The sequence below is a fragment of the Saccopteryx bilineata genome, chromosome 1, assembly GCF_036850765.1.
Source record: "Saccopteryx bilineata isolate mSacBil1 chromosome 1, mSacBil1_pri_phased_curated, whole genome shotgun sequence".
Taxonomy (NCBI): Eukaryota; Metazoa; Chordata; class Mammalia; order Chiroptera; family Emballonuridae; genus Saccopteryx; species Saccopteryx bilineata.
Window position 1 is genome coordinate 243,133,128 of NC_089490.1, and position 20,136 is coordinate 243,153,263.

Below are 20,136 nucleotides of genomic sequence, written 5' to 3' on the forward strand. Positions count from 1 at the left end.
TGTATTAAGTGGAGCAAAAACTAAATAGAATGGAGATTCTGGGTTGGGCGGAATGCTAATGAGTTAAAAAGCAAAGTAAAAAGCACCCAAAATGCCACAAAAAAAAAACTTGAGTCCCAAATTAAATAATTTTTTCGTGATTGAGGATTGAGTGAGAGGAAAAGTAAAAGGAGAGAAGAAGAAACTAATAGAGAAGGAGAAGTAAGAAAAAGGGGAAAAGGAAAAGAAGAAAAAAGAAAAAAAAGAAAAACAAAAAGAGAGAGAGTTAAGGGTTTTGGAGTGTAACCCTCATGGAGAGTAAGGTGCGGGCGTCTGCTCGTGTGGGCTGATTCACCACAGGCATACTCTTTCCTCGGCTTGAACAAACATCCGTGCCGCAGCCTAGCTTCCTCCACGCCCTTAAACCGCCCCCCCCCCCCAGTTCCAAGCGAAAGCAGCCTTTGCTCAGGTTAGTGAGGAAGGCAGCGTGTTCCTTTGTCCAACTTACTTCCTTCAGGGTTGATTATATATTCAGTCAATTTTTCACTCGATCCTACCTTCGCCTTCAGTGTGTGGAACTCCCGGACACTCCAAGGATAGATTTTTCTGTCTCTGGTTGATGAACTTGTTGAAATTTTGGGGAGATTTGTCGGTTGTGCTCCTCATGGCACCATTTCTCCCTAGATATGTGACTTTGCTCATGGTGCTCAAGTCTCTGTGCTTCAGCAAAATGGAGGTGATAATGGTAGTGATTGTGAGAACTAACTAGACAAGATAATAAAGGATATAGTGTCTCGGATGTAATAAGCATAGTGAAAGTGTTAGCTTTCATCCTCACTATCATCATCATCATCATGATCACCACCACCACCACCAACATTGTCTTATAGGCATATTAAAGATAGTTCAAGACCTACAACCATGTGCACAGTGTCTGTACACTATGCATACAATGATACGTTTATTAATAAGTTCAGCTGTGATTTTTATTTATATTTACTTTCAGAAAACTATAAGAAATGGTCCTGACAGCTATGTAATGTACTTTGTAAGTATAATACGAAAAAATAAATGCTATGTTAGTCTTGAGTTGCTCAGAGCTTACTAAGGCAGTCTGAAAAATATCTTCAACTAAGACATTTCTTATCTCTTTTTTTGCCTTTTATTAAAACAACTGGATGTTTTTGAAAGCATTTTAAAACTTCCCTGAATAAAGAAAATCATAGTCAGAAGAAATTAATATTTTACATGTAGAAAGATGTATAGCATTTTTCTGGACAAGAAAGTAAAATATTTTTGCTGCAGAAATGTTCTCATTTGAATTCAGGTTAGATATTAACACTTGGCTTGTCTTTTTAAACAGGTTCATCCTAAATTCCACTACAAGCAGGCTCATGACCCAGGCACAGACACTTCCTGTGTGGCTTTTTCCTATGATGGTAATGTCCTTGCCTCTCGTGGAGGTAGGTTAAAAACTCCCTTTTTGTTGTGTTTCTAGATATAAAATAATCATATTTAACTCTAACAAATGTTACACTAGATTCTAACACTTAGTAACGCTCGCTTTGCTTTTTAATCTACCTTTGCCAGTCTGCTTTTTATTTTCATTAAAATTCATGCCCAACTTGACAATATTATTTTATTTAATGATATCAAGTGAAATTTAGAAAATATGTACTTTTTTGCTTACATTTTTATTTTGGCTTCAAATTTCATCTGAGTTTGAGGCCTCCAAGGATGACTTTGCCTGTACCTTATGTGGTCTTACAGATGATCATGTTCTCCGTTTTTTATATGGTTTTATAATTCTGGGTCTGGTATTTTAGAGTCTTCTGTTTGCTGGCCATCGAGTTTTTTCAATTCAAACACTAACTGAATTCAGTTAAAAAAAAAAGTTGTACACCTGGATGTTCTTGTTAATAGCCACATAGGTCTTTGTAACTTTACTTATCTACTCTTATATGATTGAACAGAGGTTGTTTCTAAGTTTTTGCTGAGTCTTTCTCACCTGGATAAGCTGTGTGTTGCTAGAAGGAAATAAGAGAATAGTGAGGACAGCTTATGAGCAGGGCATTATGGGGAAGTATGGGACATGACTGAGGGTCTTCCGGAAGACCCACGGTGGGGAGAGAAAAGAGATGGCAGGGGAAGTAGGCTGCAGCCACATTACAGCTGGCCTTAAAGACCACGTAAAGGACTTAGTCTTTGTTCTGTAGGTCAATGAATCTGGCAACAGTGCACAGAGTCATTCATTCATTACTCTGCTACTACATTGTGAGCGCTGCTTTGAGCTAGCCTTATGCTAGGTGATGGGTATAAACTGTGAGCATCATAGAAAGGTTTCTCCCCTGAAAGCGTGTACAGCCTGGTGTAGAGGGTGGTGGGAGGGGGCCGAGATGATGAGACTCAGCACAGCCTTCCCCCCAGCTGGAACTGTCCAGGGCCTTCTACCCTCAGGAGTTCCATTCAGATTCTCTTTCCTCCAGAAGTCTCACCTGTTATATCCACACACCCTTCACATCCATGAGCTAAGACAGAGCACGTGTGTATGTATTTCCTATTTAAGGTATACATGGTAACAGTGGATATGTATAACATATGTATTTTGGTCCATTCATTCTAACCTGCTACTTGAGTCCTAACATGACTCTTAATTAAGACTGTGGTTCTGACCCGAAAGGATTTCTGAATTGCTAGGAAGTTTTTTTAGATGATAAATGCTCTACTTGGAAATGCTGACATTCAGTCTTCCATCTTTGGAGTGGTGTACCCAAATTTCCAAGGCAGGAAGAGAAGAGGGGAATAAGAGGGAAGCAGCGTTAGAAATTCTTCCCAGAGGATTCTCATATAGGCCAGCCTCTACCAGCTGATAATCACTCCCTAAGAGGTATAAAACTAACTCCATTTCAGTCAGTCACTTTGGTGGTAACTCGTGCCTTCCCCTTCCGTCCTAGCTGTACAGAAATGGCAGGTGCGAGTCTATTCAGCAGAGTCTCCTGGGTGTCATAGGGTGCTCCGGCTAGCTCCAGACCCTGCCAGGTCAGCTAAACTGTTCAGTGGAGGTTAATGTTTTCTTACTGTTAGAGAATTATGAGGGAGGATACACAACCTTTTCTGAAGACTAAAGCAAAAAGATGAGTTCTACAAAGCTCTTCCAATATAAGCAGGTCCCTGGTCCAGCCTTTTGTGGATTAATGCACCTGCCAAAAGTTGGGTTTCAGAGGAAGGGTCGCTGGGGAGCGCAGGGATTTTTATTGAACTCTCCACTCACCTCACTTGCACCTGATACTGAATTCTTGCTGGACCCGAGGGGTTGAGGCAAGTCTCAGCTGTGGACACTGGGGAGAAAGAACAGCGAAGACATTACTCATGTGAGTTTTGGCTTTCGTTATGGTCAGGAATTAGTTAGTAGCCCTATAGAAATATAAATACGTGATTCTTAAAAGAATATTCATTATACTTTAAGTAACTTGGAGCAGTTGTACTCCCAGCGAAGTGAAGAATGACAGCCACAGGTACAGTTACACTGGTGGGAAGGGAATCACGTGGCTCACCCTCATTAATGTTAATGGATAGCTTCACAGACACGCCAGAGAGAAAATCTGTTGTGCATTGAGCTACTTTCGGTCCTCATGGTTGTTAAATTAATGTCTTCTTAAGAAGTCAGGCTATGCTCAAGTCTACCACAGGGGAGCCGCCATCTGTTCTACAATCGCTCTTTAGAGTCAGAAGTCGGTTCTCTAGGGTTCCTTCTACATACAGATGCTACATCAATCTGGAAAAGTAATTGCTAGACGGCCAGTTCACTGTCGCACATCTACTGTTCTCGTAACTACTGCTTTCAAGCTCCTCAAGCAGTTAAAGAAGGAAAACGTGTCTATGGCTGCCTCCTTCCCTCCCTTCCTGCCTTTTTCCTCCCTTCTGATAGTTGTACACTAAGTTTAGCAACTCTGAACTTGGAATGAGTTCTTTTTTGCACAATTCACTCTGTCTTTTGTTTTCTTTCTTTTTCCTCTATCAGGTGATGATACATTAAAATTATGGGACATCCGACAGTTTAGTAAGCCACTTTTCTCCGCCTCGGGTCTTCCCACCCTGTTCCCAATGTAAGTAGTGTATTTTTAATGTTTGATAAGCATAAGAGAATGGAAAAGACATTTACTCACCTTAATGTTAATTTCTATCACATGTCTTCTAGATCGCCTAAAAAAGAATTCAAAAGTGATTGAAATAGGTTTTTTGAAAAACAGATATTATTTTTCCTTTTTATTTTGCACATTCTTTAGGCTGTAAAATTTTTTTCAAACTTTAAATAATGTGTGTTTATGTGTTTGTGTGTAAATGTATATATTGGATGCATGCACAGGCCTTGGGCTAATAAAACTATTTGAAGGGATTGTTCTTATAATATTGTATGAGTAACAAGGTAGGCCTACATTTTTGTTGTCTTTTAAAATTTGAACCCTTTCCCATCAAAGCAATATTTTATAGTTAGCAAGTATTATAATATATCATCTCATTAATTTTTCTTTCTCATAGTTCCGGTCAATAATTAGTAACTTCCACTTGTTCAGACTGTCTTGCTGTCAGAGGGAGGTAGCGGGACACTGCTACCTCCCTCTTGCTCAGTTGGGAAGTGAAGCATTCAAAGATTTTCTGAGGCAGCCGAGGTGGAATTGGACCTCTATGTCCTATAGTTGGAGCCTAAGCAAAAATTTCTATTTTGGCAGAAATAAAATTTCACATCTGTGTTAAGGGGAGCATCACGTGGGGGAAGCTGAATAATAATAGCACCAACTCCAACACAGCCTGTTGCCCACGGCATGTGTCTGTTAGGACAAATAGACGGACAAACAGACATTTCTAGCTGATGAGAATTTTTTGAGCTCTGATGCCCGTTACGAATAATGCTTACTCTATGACTTGTTTGGATCGTGACTTACATCATTCAGTTAGTGGCCAGACCTCTGAGAGCTGTTGACTCAGAGCCACTGAGCAGGCTCTTAGCAGTGTGGCCTGCTCCTCATTTCATGGTGCTTGAGTTGACAAAACTCAAATTATTTGAGTGGTGGTGGTGAAAAATAGTTCCAAAACTAGTCAAAGTCATCACTACTTAGGCATTAGTCATACAGTGTCTATTTGTGTATAGATACTGTTGATGTCTCTGTGGAGCTTCTCCTACACTCTCTTTGCATTATAAAAAAATATTCTAATGCGTAGAAGTTAAAGCACAAAGTCTGGAATCAAACTGCCTAAGTTTGAATCCCATTTGCACCACTTTTGTGATATTGGACAAGGTTTATTTAGTGTCTCATTTTGCCTGTTTTCTCATCAGTAAGATGGGTACAATAATATCTACCTCATAGGGTTATTGTGAAGATAAAGTGAATTAATTTAAGTGCTTGACTTACTATCAGTCCTATTTAAGAGTTACCTCTTCTTCCAATGATCTTGTTTATATTTTAGTTACTCGCTTATCAGTGCTGCACTGTTGTGGGGCCATAAGCTTATCTATATTCACTCTTTTTGTCTGCAGGACTGACTGCTGTTTCAGTCCAGATGACAAGCTCGTAGTAACCGGCACATCTGTTCAGAGGGGATGTGGCAGCGGCAAACTTGTTTTCTTCGAGCGCAGGACTTTCCAAAGGGTCTATGAAATCGACATCACGGATGCGGTATGTGTGTTCTTTTTTCCCAGCCTTGAGAATGGAGTGAAGTTTGCCTGTTAGCTATCTTTTGTTTTGGTTTTTGTTTTTAATTAGAACATTAGCCCCGGCCCTTACAGTGCAATGGTAGCTCGCTACTTTTTTATCCACAGTGAGCTAATTTCTATTTAGTTATTTGGAAATTTAAGACATTTTAAATTTAACTTCTGCATCTGAAAAAAATACCCTTTAGTTTTCTTTACAGATTACTAAGAGCACTATAACAACAGCATTCATTCATTCATTCATTCATTCATTCATTCATGTCCTGGGACTGGCCATGATATCATAATGTAATAATAGTGAAGGTTCCCAGAGGAAAATCTGAATTCCTTTAAAGTCTTTCAAAGTGCGTATTATTATTTAGATGGTGAGGCAAATCATTGTTATTTTCTGCGTATGAAACAGGCCAATTAATGTCTGTGTAAATTTTCTTTGGCTTATTGTCAAATTCTTTAGTAATATCCTATATCTTAAACAGTGCTCTTATGTAGGTTTCTCCAGTTGTTTCAGCTCTTTGTAAACATTTAAGACATATTAAGCACTTAAATGATTCAGACAATTGAACAACTGTTTTTAAATCACCAGTAAAAATCTTCTGTCTCTAATGTTCTAGTATTACTTTGGAGTCTTAATTGTAGGCCCTAAATTTATTTGAAACCATGGTAGAGTTAGAGACAATATAGAAATAACAATGTGGCCAATTCTAGATGAGTACTCAGGTTTTATGGATCCTAATCTCATGACATCATCTGAAATGTGCCAGTGCTAATAATACTTTTTTTGGGTGCATTCAGGAGCCAACTGAAACACTAGAATCAAAGAAAAACACTCTTGATTCTATCAACTTTAATCTCACAAAATAAAATTATTATAATTGAGCTGTTCTCTTTTGCCTCTCAATGACTATACATTTCAGTAATGTTTGTTCTGTTGTGTTTTTGAATTGTAATTTAAGTTGAAATGTAATAAATTAAGGGATGTAGAAGTATGATTGCATCTGTAAGGACTTGCTGATTTCTGTGGCGTGCAGAACATGCTGTTCACTGTGATGCTCTAAGTTGCTTTTCTAGGTCGATCTTTCTTACAATAGCACTTCCCACTACCTCCTCATCTACTGTACATTTGTGTTTGTCTGTCTTCTGCTGCCAGGATATCAGCCCATGAGCGCAGAAACTTTGTCTGCTCTGTTCACTGTGATATGCTCAGTGCTTAGAAGAGTGCCTGGTACATAGACAGTGTTTGATCAGTATTTACTGAATGAGTGAATGGAATACAGTCAGCCCTCTATATCTATGGGTTTTGCAACTGTGGATTCAACCAACCTTAGACTGAAAATATTTTTTTAAAACTTGCAGAAAGTCAATCCCTAAACAATAGAGTAATAGTGTTTACATTGTATTAAGTATTATAAGTATTCTAGAGATGATTTTGAGTATATGGGACAATGTGCAAAGAGTATAGCATGTTATAAAAGGGGCTTGAGCATCCATAGCTTTTGGTATGGGACAGAGGTGCTGGAACCAAACCCCCACAAGAGTCCGAGGGAGGGCTACACTTGGGAGTGCAAGTGAGAAATGCATATCATTGGGCACAGGTGTGTCTTTGCGGAGTGTGGCAAGAGAGAGAGGTATCTGGAGATGGAAAGGCCAGCTGACCTTGGACACCATAACAAGAAAGTGACTTTGTGTTGTGGCTTTTTTTTTTTGATTAATTTTAATGGGGTGACATTGATAAATCAGGGTACATATGTTTGGAGAAACAATCTCTAGGTTATTTTGACATTTGATTATGCTGCATTCCCATCACCCAAAGTCCAATTGTCTTCCATCACCTTCTAACTGGTTTTCTTTATTTCCCTCCCCTCCCCACACCCCCTCCCTCTTCTCCCCCCCACCCCGTAACCCCCACACTCTTGTCCATGTCTCTGAGTCTCATTTTTATGTCCCACCTATGTATGGAATCATATACTTCTTAGTTTTTTCTGATTTACTTATTTCACTCAGTATAATGTTCTCAAGGTCCATCCATGTTGTTGTAAATGATCCGATGTCATCATTTCTTATGGCTGAGCAGTATTCATTAGTATATTTGTACCAATCCACTCATCCACTGACAGACACTTAGGCTGTTTCCAGATCTTCGCTATTGTGAACAATGCTGCCATAAACATGGGGGTGCATTTCTTCTTTTCAAACAGTGCTATGGTGTTCTTGGGGTATATTCCTAACAGTGGTATAGCTGGGTTAAAAGGCAGTTCGATTTTTAATTTCTTGAGGAATCTCCATACTGTTTTCCACAGTGGCTACACCAGTCTGCATTCCCACCAGCAGTGCGGGAGGGTTCCCTTTTCTCCAAATCCTGGCCAGCACTTATTCTGTGTTGTTTTGTTGATGAGCGCCATTCTGACTGGTGTGAGGTGATATCTCATTGTAGTCTTAATTTGCATTTCTCTAATGATTAGTGATGTTGAGCGTTTTTTCATATGCCTATTGGCTGTCTGTATGTCCTCTTTGGAGAAGTGTCTATTCATTTCTTTTGCCCATTTTTAGATTGGATTGTTTGTCTTCCTGGTATTAAGTTTTACCAGTTCTTTATAAATTTTGGTTATTAATCCCTTATCAGACGTATTGTCAAATATATTCTCCCATTGTGTAGTTTGTCTTTTTATTCTGTTCTTATTGTCTTTAGCTGTGCAGAAGCTTTTTAGTTTGATATAGTCCCATTTGTTTATCCTGTCTTTTATTTCACTTGCCTGTGGAGACAAATCGGCAAATATATTGCTGCGAGAGATGTCAGAGAGCTTACTGCCTATGTTTTCTTCTAAGATGCTTATGGTTTTACGGCTTACATTTAAGTCTTTTATCCATTTTGAGTTTATTTTTGTGAGTGGTATAAGTTGGTGGCCTAGTTTCATTTTTTTGCAGGTAGCTGTCTAATTTTCCCAACACCATTTGTTGAAGAGGCTGTCTTTACTCCAATGTATGCTCTTACCTCCTTTGACAAATATCAGTTGTCCATAAAAGTGTGGGTTTATTTCTGGGTTCTCAGTTCTGTTCCACTGATCTATATGCCTGTTCTTATGCCAGTACCAGGCTGTTTTGAGTACAATGGCCTTATATTATAACTTGATATCCGGAGATGTGATACCTCCTACTTTGTTCTTCCTTTTCAAGATTGCTGAGGCTATTCGTGTTCTCTTTTGGTTCCATATAAATTTTTGGAATATGTGTTCTATATCTTTGAAGTAAGTCATTGGTATTTTAATTGGTATTGCATTGAATTTATAAATTGCTTTGGGTAATATAGACATTTTAATGATGTTTGTTCTTCCTAACCACGAGCACGGAATATGTCCACTTGTTTGTATCTTCCCTGATTTCTTTTATCAATGTTTTATAATTTTCCAAGTACAAGTCTTTAATCTCCCTGGTTAAATTTATTCCTAGGTACTTTACTTTTTTGGTTGCAATGGTAAAGGGGATTGCTTCCTTAATTTCTTTTTCTGACAGTTGATTGTTAGTGTATAAAAATGACTCTGATTTCTGAGTATTAATTTTATATCCTGCCACCTTGCTGAAATCATTTATCAGGTCTAGTAGTTTTTTGACTGAGACTTTAGGGTTTTCTATATACAATATCATATCATCTGCAAATAATGATAGTTTTACTTCTTCTTTTCCAATTTGGATGCCTTTTATTTCTTCTTCTTGTCTGATTGCTGTGGCTAGGACTTCCAGAACTATGTTGAATAAAAGTGGTGAAAGGGGGCACCCCTGCCTTGTTCCTGATCTTAAGGGAAACTTTTAATTTTTTGCTTTTAATTTTTGCCCATTGAGTATGATGTTAGCTGTGGGTTTGTCATAGATGGCCTTTATCATGTTGAGGTATGTTCCCTGTATTCCCACTTTGCTGAGAGTTTTGATCATGAATGGGCGCTGGATTTTATCAAATGCTTTTTCTGCATCTGTTGAAATTATCATGTGGTTTTTCTCCTTCCTTTTGTTTATGTGATGAATCACATTGATTGATTTGCGAATATTGTACCAGCCTTGCCTCCCAAAAATAAATCCCACTTGATCATGGTGTATGATTTTTTTCATATATTGCTAGATCTGGTTTGCTAATATTTTGTTGAGGATTTTAGTATCTAAATTCATCAGGGATATTGGCCTATAATTTTCTTTCTTTGTGTTGTCTTTGCCTGGTTTTGGAATCAGAATTATGCTCGCCTCATAAAAGGAGCTTGGAAATCTTCCTTCCTCTTGAATTTTTTGAAATAGCTTGAGAAGGATAGGAGTTAGTTCTTCTTTGAATATTTGGTAGAATTCACTTGTGAAGCCATCAGGCCCAGGACATTTCTTTTTGGGGAGTTTTTTGATAACTGTTTCAATCTCATTTGTTACAATATAATTGGTCTGTATAGGTTTTCTGATTCTTCCAGATTAATTTTTGGAAGATTATATGTTTCAAGGAATTTGTCTATTTCATCTAGGATGTCTAGTTTTTTGGCGTACAGTTCTTCATAGTATTTTCTTACAATATTTTGTATTTCTGTTGTGTCAGTTGTTATTTCTCCACTCTTGTTTCTAATTTTATTTATTTGAGTCCTCTCTCTTTTTTTCTTGGTGAATCTGGTTAAAGGTTTATTGATCTTGTTTACTTTTCAAAGAACCAGCTCCTGGTTTCATTGATCCTCTGTGTTGTTTCTTTAGCCTCTATGTCATTTATTTCTGCTCTGATCTTTATTATTTCCTTCCTTCTACTAGCTCTGGGCTTTACTTGCTGTTCTTTTTCTAGTTTTTTTAGATGTAGGGTCAAGTTGTTTATTTGAGCTTTTTCTACTTCTTGAGGTATGCTTGTAGTGCTGTGAACTCTCAGGACTGCTTTTGCTGCGTCCCATAAATTTTGAGTTGATCTATGCTCATTATCATTTGTTTCTAGGAATTTTTTAATTTCCTCTTCGATCTCATTGTTTACCCATTCGTTATTTAATAACATGCTATTTAGTTTCCAAGTGTTTGAGTATTTTTGAGTTTTTCTGTTGTGGTTGATTTCTAGTTTCATGCCATTGTGATCAGAGAAAGTGCTCTATATGATTTCAATCTTCTTAAATTTTTTGAGACTGCTTTTGTGCCCTAATATGTGGTCTATTCTAGAGCACTTGAAAAGAATGAATATTCTGCTGCTTTAGGGTGAAAGGTTCTGAAGATATCTATTAAATTGAGTTGATCTAGTATGTCCTTTAAGTCTGCTGTTTCTTTGTTAATTTTCTTTCTTGAGGATCTATCTAGTGATGTTAGTGGGATATTGAAATCCCCTACTATTATAGTATTGCTGTTGATCTCGTCCTTTAAGTCCATCAAAGCCTGCTTTATATATTTAGGTGCTCCTATATTAGGTGCATAGATATTTAGAACGGTTATATCTTCCTGTTGGATTGCTCCCTTTATCATTATGTAGTGACCATCTTTATCTCTTTGTTTTAAAGTCCATTTTGTCTGATATAAGTATGGCTACCCTAGCTTTTTTTTTCATTTCCATTTGCATGAAATATTTTTTTTCCATCCTTTTATCTTCAGTCTATGTGCATCTTTTGTTTTAAGGTGTGTCTCTTGTAGACAGCATATGTATGGGTCCTGTTTTCTTATCTGCGCAGCTACCCTATATCTTTTGATCGGATCATTTAATCCATTTACATTTAAGGTTATTATTGATATGTAATTGTTTATTGTCATTTTATTCTTTAAAACTTTATTCCTCTTTTGTTATATTCTTTTTCTTCTTTGATCTGTTTACAACAGGCCCCTTAGCATTTCTTGCAGCCTTGGCTTGGTTGTAGTGAATTCTTTGAGGTTTTTTTTTTCTGGAAAGCTTTTTATTTCTCCTTCAATTTTAAGTGATAGCCTTGCTGGATAAAGTAGTCTTGGTTGTAGGCTCTTGTTCTGCATTACTTTGAATATTTCTTGCCATTCCCTTCTGGCCTCAAGTGTTTCTGTTGAGAAGTCGGACGTCATCCTTATAGGGACTCCTTTGTAGGTGATATTCTTTTTTTCTCTAGCAGCTTTTAATATTTTCTCTTTATCACTTAGCTTTGGTATTTTAATTATGATGTGTCTTGGTGTTGATTTCTTTGGGTTTCTCCTTAATGGAGTTCTCTGTGCTTCTTGAACATGTGAGATGTTTTCCTGCCTTATTTGAGGGAAGTTTTCAGCTATGATATGTTTGAACAAAGTCTCTGTCCCTTTTTCTTTCTCTTCTTCTTCAGGAACTGCTATGATATGGATGTTATTTCTCTTCATGTTGTCACAGAGCTCTCTTAGAGTTTCCTCAGACTTTTGGAGACTCTTTTCTTTTTTCTGCTCTGCTTCCGTGCCTTTATTTATCTTGTCCTCAAACTCGCTGATTCGATTCTCAGCTTCATCCATCCTGCTTTTAGTTCCTTCCATTATGTTCTTCATTTCTGATATTGTATTTGTCATTTCTGACTGATTCTGTTTTATTATTTCAATGTCCTTTTTTATATTTGCTATCTCTTTATTTAGTTGTTTGTAATGACCATCTGTTGTTGTTCTAATCTCTTTGAGCATCCTAACAATCATTATTTTAAACTCTGCATCTGGTAATTTGGTTATATCTGATTCATTCAGGTCATTTCTGGGGATTTCTCTTGATTCATTTGTATTGCGTTTCTCTGCCTTCTCATTTTCTCTCTGTAAAAGAAGGTTTTGGCCACTGGAGCCCACTGGTTGTGGCCTCTGTTCCCTAGGTATGGTCTGTCTGCAGGCCCACCACCTCCTCTACTCTTTCTGCCTAGGGCTTTTGGGTATGGGCATTGCCAGTGCCTGTCCACTGGGGCTGTTGCTGTGGTTTCCGCCTCTCCTTCACAGGAGTGGCTGTGATCACGTGCTCGGGTGTTCAAGCCTTGGTGATCTTGGCCTTCGCCCCGTCCCTGTGGGTGGCGTTATGCTCAGCCCTGAGAGTAGTGGCGAGCACTTTTGCTCAGCTGCGGGTCTCTGCATGTTTCTAGGCTTTCGCTCTTCCCTTGCAGGAGGAGCCTACTTGTGGGACGGCTGCAAGCTTTGGCTCCACAGGCCAGGTGGGACTGCGTGCCCACACTTAGTAGCGGGACTCTGCCTGCTCTGGGTTTTTGACTCCAGCCCCGCGGGACGATCTGGCTCCCAAGTCAGGCCACAAGCCTCGGTTCCGTGGGCGAGGCAAGGTTATGCTCCTGTGCCCTTGCTCAAGGGCCGGTTTCTACCCCTTCCGGGGTTTCCACTGTTCCCCCCACAGGCTGGATTCCAAGCGGCCCACAGCTGGGCTTGACCACTTTTGCACGTCTTCTCCTCCCCAGCCAGACAAGACTGAGCTCACACCTGGGCCCAGTGGTGGCCAGCTGGTTTCCTCCCTTGCTGACCAAATGGCACTTCTGTGTCCCGCTGCCACCTGCCCTCCGGCGAGCCCTCAGCTGTGTGGGTGGGGGCGCTGCAGCTCAGACCCTAACACTCACTACTGTAGTCCCGAAAGCTCCCTCCTTCTAAGCGACTCTTCTCTGAGTGCCGCGGGAGAGCTTGTTTGGCTGGTGTCTTGCTTCCCTTTGCTGGTGTTGCTGTTTCCAGGGAAAATATTCGCTTCAGATTTGGGGAATGACTCATCCCAGGGGTTAGGGTGGCTGTCTCCCAAAATGTTTCTCCCTGTGCCTCCTAGATTACACTTTCTTCCTGCTACTCCGGTCCTCTCCTCTCTTCCCGTCCCCCAGAGCCCTGGGTGAGTGGTTGTGAGAGAGGTTTTCTGCGGGGTCCCTTTAAGAAGAATCCTGGGTCTGAGAAATCTGTCTCTTTCTCACAAACAGCATCCTGACTTGTTTCCAGCTAAATACTGTCCTTACGCCTTTTCTAGGCTCTGGGGCTGCAGGCTGGGGCTTTGTTCCTGGGGCTCAGGACCCTCCCCTCTCTGCTAAACTCACTTCCCACCACGCGAGTCTCCCCTGGCTGCTGTTCACTCCGGGGATCTGGGCAGCCCTCTCCGTGTTTCTGCTTTTCCTACCAGTCTCAGTGTGGCTTCTTCAGTGTTCCTTGGTTGAAGAGTCCTCTTAGTTTAGTCCAAAGTTGGTTTTTCCGATGATAGTTCTTTAAATTAGTTTGTAATCCACTTTGGTTCTGGGAGGTGGAGGTTGGTACGTCCGCCTACTCCATTGCCATCTTGTCTCCTCTTTTTTGTTTTTTGTTTTTTTAAAGCAAAGGAATGGCAGATTCAGATCCCGGCTTTAAAGCAGTTAATTTTTACTGAAGTTTGAAGATTAGATTTAATATATATATTTTTTATTCATATTTTTTTAGAGAAGAGAGAGAGGGGGAGAGAGAGTGAGAGAGAGTGAGAGAGAGAAGGAAGGAGGAGCAGGAAGCATCAACTTCCATATGAGCTTTGACCAGGGTTTCGAACTGGCGATCTCAGCATTTCCAGGTTGATGCTTTATCCACTGCGCCACCACAGGTCATGTTGAAGTTTAGATTTATATATTTGTTGTTCGTTTATACATGCAGGCTGAAGTTTATAACTTGAGAGACTGGGTTAATTTCTGTTAGATTTAAAAAAGAAAAGAAAGAACAGATTTTGGAAGGAAGACAGTGATTTCTGTTGTGGCTATGTTGAGCTTGAAGCACCTGTAGGATCTCTGGGTAGATGGATAGAATGAGTTTGGGCTGAAGAGAAAGAAGACAGTTTTGGGAGAGCTTTTATAGTTCATAGTTGAAATCTGTTGCTGATTAGTTAGACCAGACCATGCGGCTTTAGGCGACCCCTGTGTTTTGGTTGTGCGACCCCCGCCGGGGTCGCGACCCACAGATTGAGAACCACTGAGTTAGACTAAGGAAAGGGCATAAAGAAGAGAATGTATGAGCCCTAGAATTTAAGGGGTTCACCACAGAATTTAAGGGGTGAACAAATGAAGAGAAACAAAGGAGAAGGGTCAGTAAGTAAATGGAATAGTCCATATATTGAATTATCTTAGAAAGGCCAGAAGACAGATCTGGAGGTCCATTTTAATAGATGGAAGAGAGAGACCTTCAAATAGGGATGAACCACACTGCTTTCAGGGGCCTTTTAAAGGAGGGGTCCCCAAACTTTTTGCACAGGGGGCCAGTTCACTGTTCCTCAGACAGTTGGAGGCCGGACTATAAAAAAACTATGAACAAATCCCTATGCACACTGCACATATCTTATTTTAAAGTAACAATCAAAATGGGAACAAATACAATATTTAAAATAGAGAACAAGTAAATTTAAATCAATAAACTGACCAGTATTTCAATGGGAACTATGGGCCTGCTTTTGGCTCATGAGATGGTCAATGTCCAGTTCCATATTTGTCACTGCTAGCTGTAAGAAGTGATATGATGCACTTCCAGAGCTGTGAAGCGCGGAAGTAGTACTGTACGTGAGCGACACCGCAGTTTGCGGTGCTGCCACATACAGTACTCCAGCATCCGCATCCTGTGTTCCTCTCACTGACCACCAATGAAAGAGGTGCCCCTTCCAGAAGTGTGGCGGGGGCCGGATAAATGGCCTCAGGGGGCCGCATGTGGCCCGCAGCCGTAGTTTCGGGACCCCTGTTTTAAAGTATTGATTTAGGATTTGTTTGCCTTTTTGTTGTTATTAACATCAGACAACATTGTTTTCTATTTATGTAGAATAATGGTATGTTAAAGAGACTTTAAACTGCCTTTATGATCTATTTTCTCAAGTTTTAAGTCTTCTTGGAATGAAAGATGATAAACAGATGAGTTCTTTGGAATGGATAAGGGATGAACACTTCAGTAGTGTGCTTTTTGGACTAGGCACAGGAAATCCTAGATGTGTCCTTTAACTGCACTGAAGTGTGATGGATTGTATTCTTCACACACCCTCTTCTAAAACAGAATTAACTCCCACATAGTGATGTTCTAGAATGCTAAGCTCAACATGTATATAGAGCCAAAAATTGTTTTCAGTCAGGGGATGTTAGTATCTATATAATTAATTTCCTAATAACTAAAAGCTGTTCTACAATCTTCACAATAAATAGCTTTTAAAAATATAACAACTACACTTCCCATATTTGTTTTGGAAACAAACTTAGAAAAAAAACTAGTTATAATTTTACTGTCTGTATTATCATATGCTCTGAAATTTTTTTCTCTATTCAGTGTTGAGATTCTCAACTCTCTTCACTAGGAGATGACAAATGTTTAACATTTATATCTTCCCTGTATGATGTTTATACACATTTTATAATTCTGCTGCAGTTATTTTTAGATGTTTTCTTTGTAGTTCAATTGCATTTCCTCAAGTTAAAAAAACAAATGCATGCATATTCTTCACATATCTAATTCTTTGTGAGTTGAGTAGTGTGATCAGCCTCTTTTCTAAGATGGATTCCAGAATATAACCTGAATCTTGAGTTTACACACTCACACTGCTGTTTTTGTGAAAGGCAGCGCAGACTTTTTATATTGTGTAAAAGGCTTTTTATTACCTTTTATGCAATAAATGTGTAGGAGTAAAAGAATGGAAAAATATAATTTGGAGACAATGAATCAATTAAAAATATAACTGTGTTTAGAAGAAACAGAAAAATTTAAAACCTTTTCAGCATTCTAGTTCTTTTAGGAAATGCTCCTCAATAACATTATAAACTATTATTAGCGATAATTTATTGCAGAGTGACTAATAGATTTTCCTTTTTAACGGATATAATTCAAGGGACATAGTTTATGCAACTGTACTGGCATATTACCATTTATAAATATTCATTAACCCAAGCATAGTGAAATAAAGTTGTTTTGACCTGTTGTTATTTAAAATGGAGGCCTCTTTACCTCAGTTGCTTTGGGCAATAATTTGAAAGAGATGGTAGATATTCCTTGGGCAAAGAGAGGAAAGGCGGAAAGGAAGAAGCCAGAAATTTTACACCTGACTCTGACTTCTTTTCTGATTTATTTGCTTAGGTACTTTGGTGGGAAGCTCTATTTCTATAAACACTGATTGAACAAAGTGAGGAAAAGAAAGAAAAAAACCTTAAACTTTTACTTTTGAAACAGCTATAACATCTAGCGCAACTGATCTAGTGAAGGGAAGGGAAGCGAAGGGGAATTTGCTTTGATATTTTTAACTAGACTGCCTTAAGCATTTCAAAGTTGATCGAGGATCCGATTATCAACATAAGAAATAGAATAGTAAAAGGTCTTTTAGGGAAGAAAACAATGTATTTGTGATTACCTAAAGAATAATAGATTATCTTTAGGAAAAATTTTAACCACCTAAGAGGGTAGATAGCAAAAAATAGGAATATATTCGGTATTTGCTTCTTTTTATGTGTTCTCCAGAATATCCCCTTCCATGAGAAATGAAACCTAGGTTATGCACACATCATTTATGTTCTTTTTTATTTTCCCCTTTTTTGTCTTACAGAGACACACAGAGAGAGTCAGAGAGAGGGATAGATAGGGACAGACAGACAGGAACGGAGAGAGATGAGAAGCATCAATCATTAGTTTTTCGTTGTGTCACCTTAGTTGTTCATTGATTGCTCTCTCACATGTGTCCCGACCGTGGGCCTTCAGCAGACCAAGCAACCCCTTGCTCGAGCCAGCGACCCTGGGTCCAAACTGGTGAGCTTTGCTCAAACCAGATGAGCCCGCCCCCAAGCCGGTGACTTCGGGGTCTCGAACCTGGGTCCTCCGCATCCCAGTCCGACGCTCTATCCACTACACCACCACCTGGTCCAGCCATTTATGTTCTTTAAAAAAAAAAAAAAACCTACTTGGAATGTCAAATTAAGTTGCTTTTATCAGTTTGAAATCCTACTTTTTTTTTTCTTCATGGAGCCAACTCTACAGTTAGAGAAAGTATATTTCTGATCTGTCTTCCTGGAACTTTTATCTGTTATTTTCATCTTCATCAAGTAGAGGAAAGTGAAATAAAAATAATGACTTCAGTGTTGTTGTTAATATTAACTGTGACCTTTTCCTGAGACAGAGAGAACTTGAAGTTTTCCTACCAGATTAATTTTTTAAATCTATTTACTTTCTTACTTACTACAAGCTATTTTTATGCCCCTTATTATGGATATTGATTTTAAAATATATAATTATTGTTAAAATTATGTTAGGTTACAGTTTATATATTTACCAAAAGGAGGGAGATTTTTTTTTTTAATAAATTTTTATTAATGGTAATGGGATGACATTAATAAATCAGGGTACATATATTCAAAGAAAACATGTCTAGGTTATTTTGTCATTAAATTATGTTGCATACCCCTCGCCCAAAGTCAGATTGTCCTCCGCCACCCTCTATCTAGTTCTCTGTGCCCCTCCCCCTCCCCCTAACTCTCTCCCTCCCTCCCTCCCATGTCCTCCCTCCCCCCACCCCTGGTAACCACCACACTCTTGTCCATGTCTCTTAGTTTCATTTTTATGTTCCACCAATGTATGGAATCATGTAGTTCTTGTTTTTTTTCTGATTTACTTATTTCACTCCTTATAATGTTATCAAGATCCCACCATTTTGCTGTAAATGATCTGATGTCATCATTTCTTATGGCTGAGTAGTATTCCATAGTGTATATGTGCCACATCTTCTTTATCCAGTCTTCTATTGAAGGGCTTTTTGGTTGTTTCCATGTCTTGGCCACTGTGAACAGTGCTGCAATGAACATGGGGCTACATGTGTCTTCATGTATCAATGTTTCTGAGGTTTTGGGGTATATACCCAGTAGAGGGATTGCTGGGTCATAAGGTAGTTCTATTTTCAGTTTTTTGAGGAACCACCATACTTTCCTCCATAATGGTTGTACTACTTTACAGTCCCACCAACAGTGAATGAGGGTTCCTTTTTCTCCACAGCCTCTCCAACATTTGCTATTACCCGTCTTGTTGATAATAGCTAATCTAACAGGAGTGAGGTGGTATCTTATTGTAGTTTTGATTTGCATTTCTCTAATAACTAATGAAGCTGAGCATCTTTTCATATATCTGTTGGCCATTTGTATCTCTTCCTGGGAGAAGTGTCTGTTCATGTCTTCTTCCCATTTTTTTATTGGATTGTTTGTTTGTTTGTTGTTGAGTTTTATGAGTTCTTTGTAAATTTTGGATATTAGGCCCTTATCTGAGCTGTTGTTTGAAAATATCATTTCCCATTTAGTTGGCTGTCTGTTTATTTTGATATCAGTTTCTCTTGCTGAGCAAAAACTTTTTATTCTGATGTAGTCCCATTCATTTATCTTTGCCTTCACTTCTCTTGCCATTGGAGTCAAGTTCATAAAATGTTCTTTAAAACCCAGGTCCATGATTTTAGTACCTATGTCTTCTTCTATGTACTTTATTGTTTCAGGTCTTATATTTAGGTCTTTGATCCATTTTGAATTAATTTTAGTACACGGGGACAGGCTGTAGTCGAGTTTCATTCTTTTGCATGTGGCTTTCCAGTTTTCCCAACACCATTTGTTGAAGAGGCTTTCTTTTCTCCATTGTGTGTTGTTGGCCCCTTTATCAAAGATTATTTGACCATATATATGTGGTTTTATTTCTGGGCTTTCTATTCTGTTCCATTGGTCTGAGTGTCTATTTTTCTGCCAATACCATGCTGTTTTGATTATCGTGGCCCTATAATATAGTTTAAAGTCAGGTATTGTAATGCCCCCAGCTTCATTCTTTTTCCTTAGGATTGTTTTGGCTATTCGGGGTTTTTTATAGTTCCATATAAATCTGATGATTTTTTGTTCCATTTCTTTAAAAAATCTCATAGGGATTTTGATGGGAATTGCATTAAATTTGTATATTGCTTTGGGTAATATGGCCATTTTGATTATATTTATTCTTCCTATCCAAGAACAAGGAATATTTTTCCATCTCATTGTATCTTTTTCGATTTCCCTTAACAATGCTTTGTAATTTTCATTATATAGGTCCTTTACGTTCTTTGTTATGTTTATTCCTAGGTATTTTATTTTTTTTGTTGCAATCGTGAAGGGGATTATTTTTTTGAGTTCGTTTTCTAATATTTCATTGTTGGCATATAGAAAGGCTATGGACTTTTGTATGTTAATTTTGTATCCTGCGACCTTACTGTATTGGTTTATTGTTTCTAATAATCTTTTTGTGGAGTCCTTCAGGTTTTCGATGTATAGGATCATATCATCAGCAAAAAGTGATACCTTTACTTCTTCTTTTCCGATATGGATGCCTTTTATTTCTTTGTCTTGTCTGATTGCTCTGGCCAGAACTTCTAGCACCACATTAAATAAGAGTGGAGAGAGTGGACAACCCTGTCTTGTTCCTGATTTAAGGTAGAAAGTCCTCAGTTTTATGCCGTTTAATAGGATGTTGGCTGATGGTTTATCATATATGGCCTTTATCATGTTGAGATATTTTCCTTCTATACGAGGGAGATTTTTAAAGAACCATGATTATAG

General features: G+C 38.6%; 1 protein-coding gene across 1 annotated transcript in view; it reads left to right on the plus strand.

Moving 5' to 3' along the window:
• Nucleotides 1-20,136, plus strand: part of WDR70 (WD repeat domain 70) — a 306,182-nt gene that overhangs the window by 249,342 nt on the left and 36,704 nt on the right. The window contains exons 11-13 of the mRNA XM_066239985.1: nt 1,343-1,442; nt 4,001-4,085; nt 5,516-5,654. Of these exons, the coding sequence (XP_066096082.1) occupies nt 1,343-1,442; nt 4,001-4,085; nt 5,516-5,654 (324 nt within the window). The remainder of the gene's footprint in view (nt 1-1,342; nt 1,443-4,000; nt 4,086-5,515; nt 5,655-20,136) is intronic.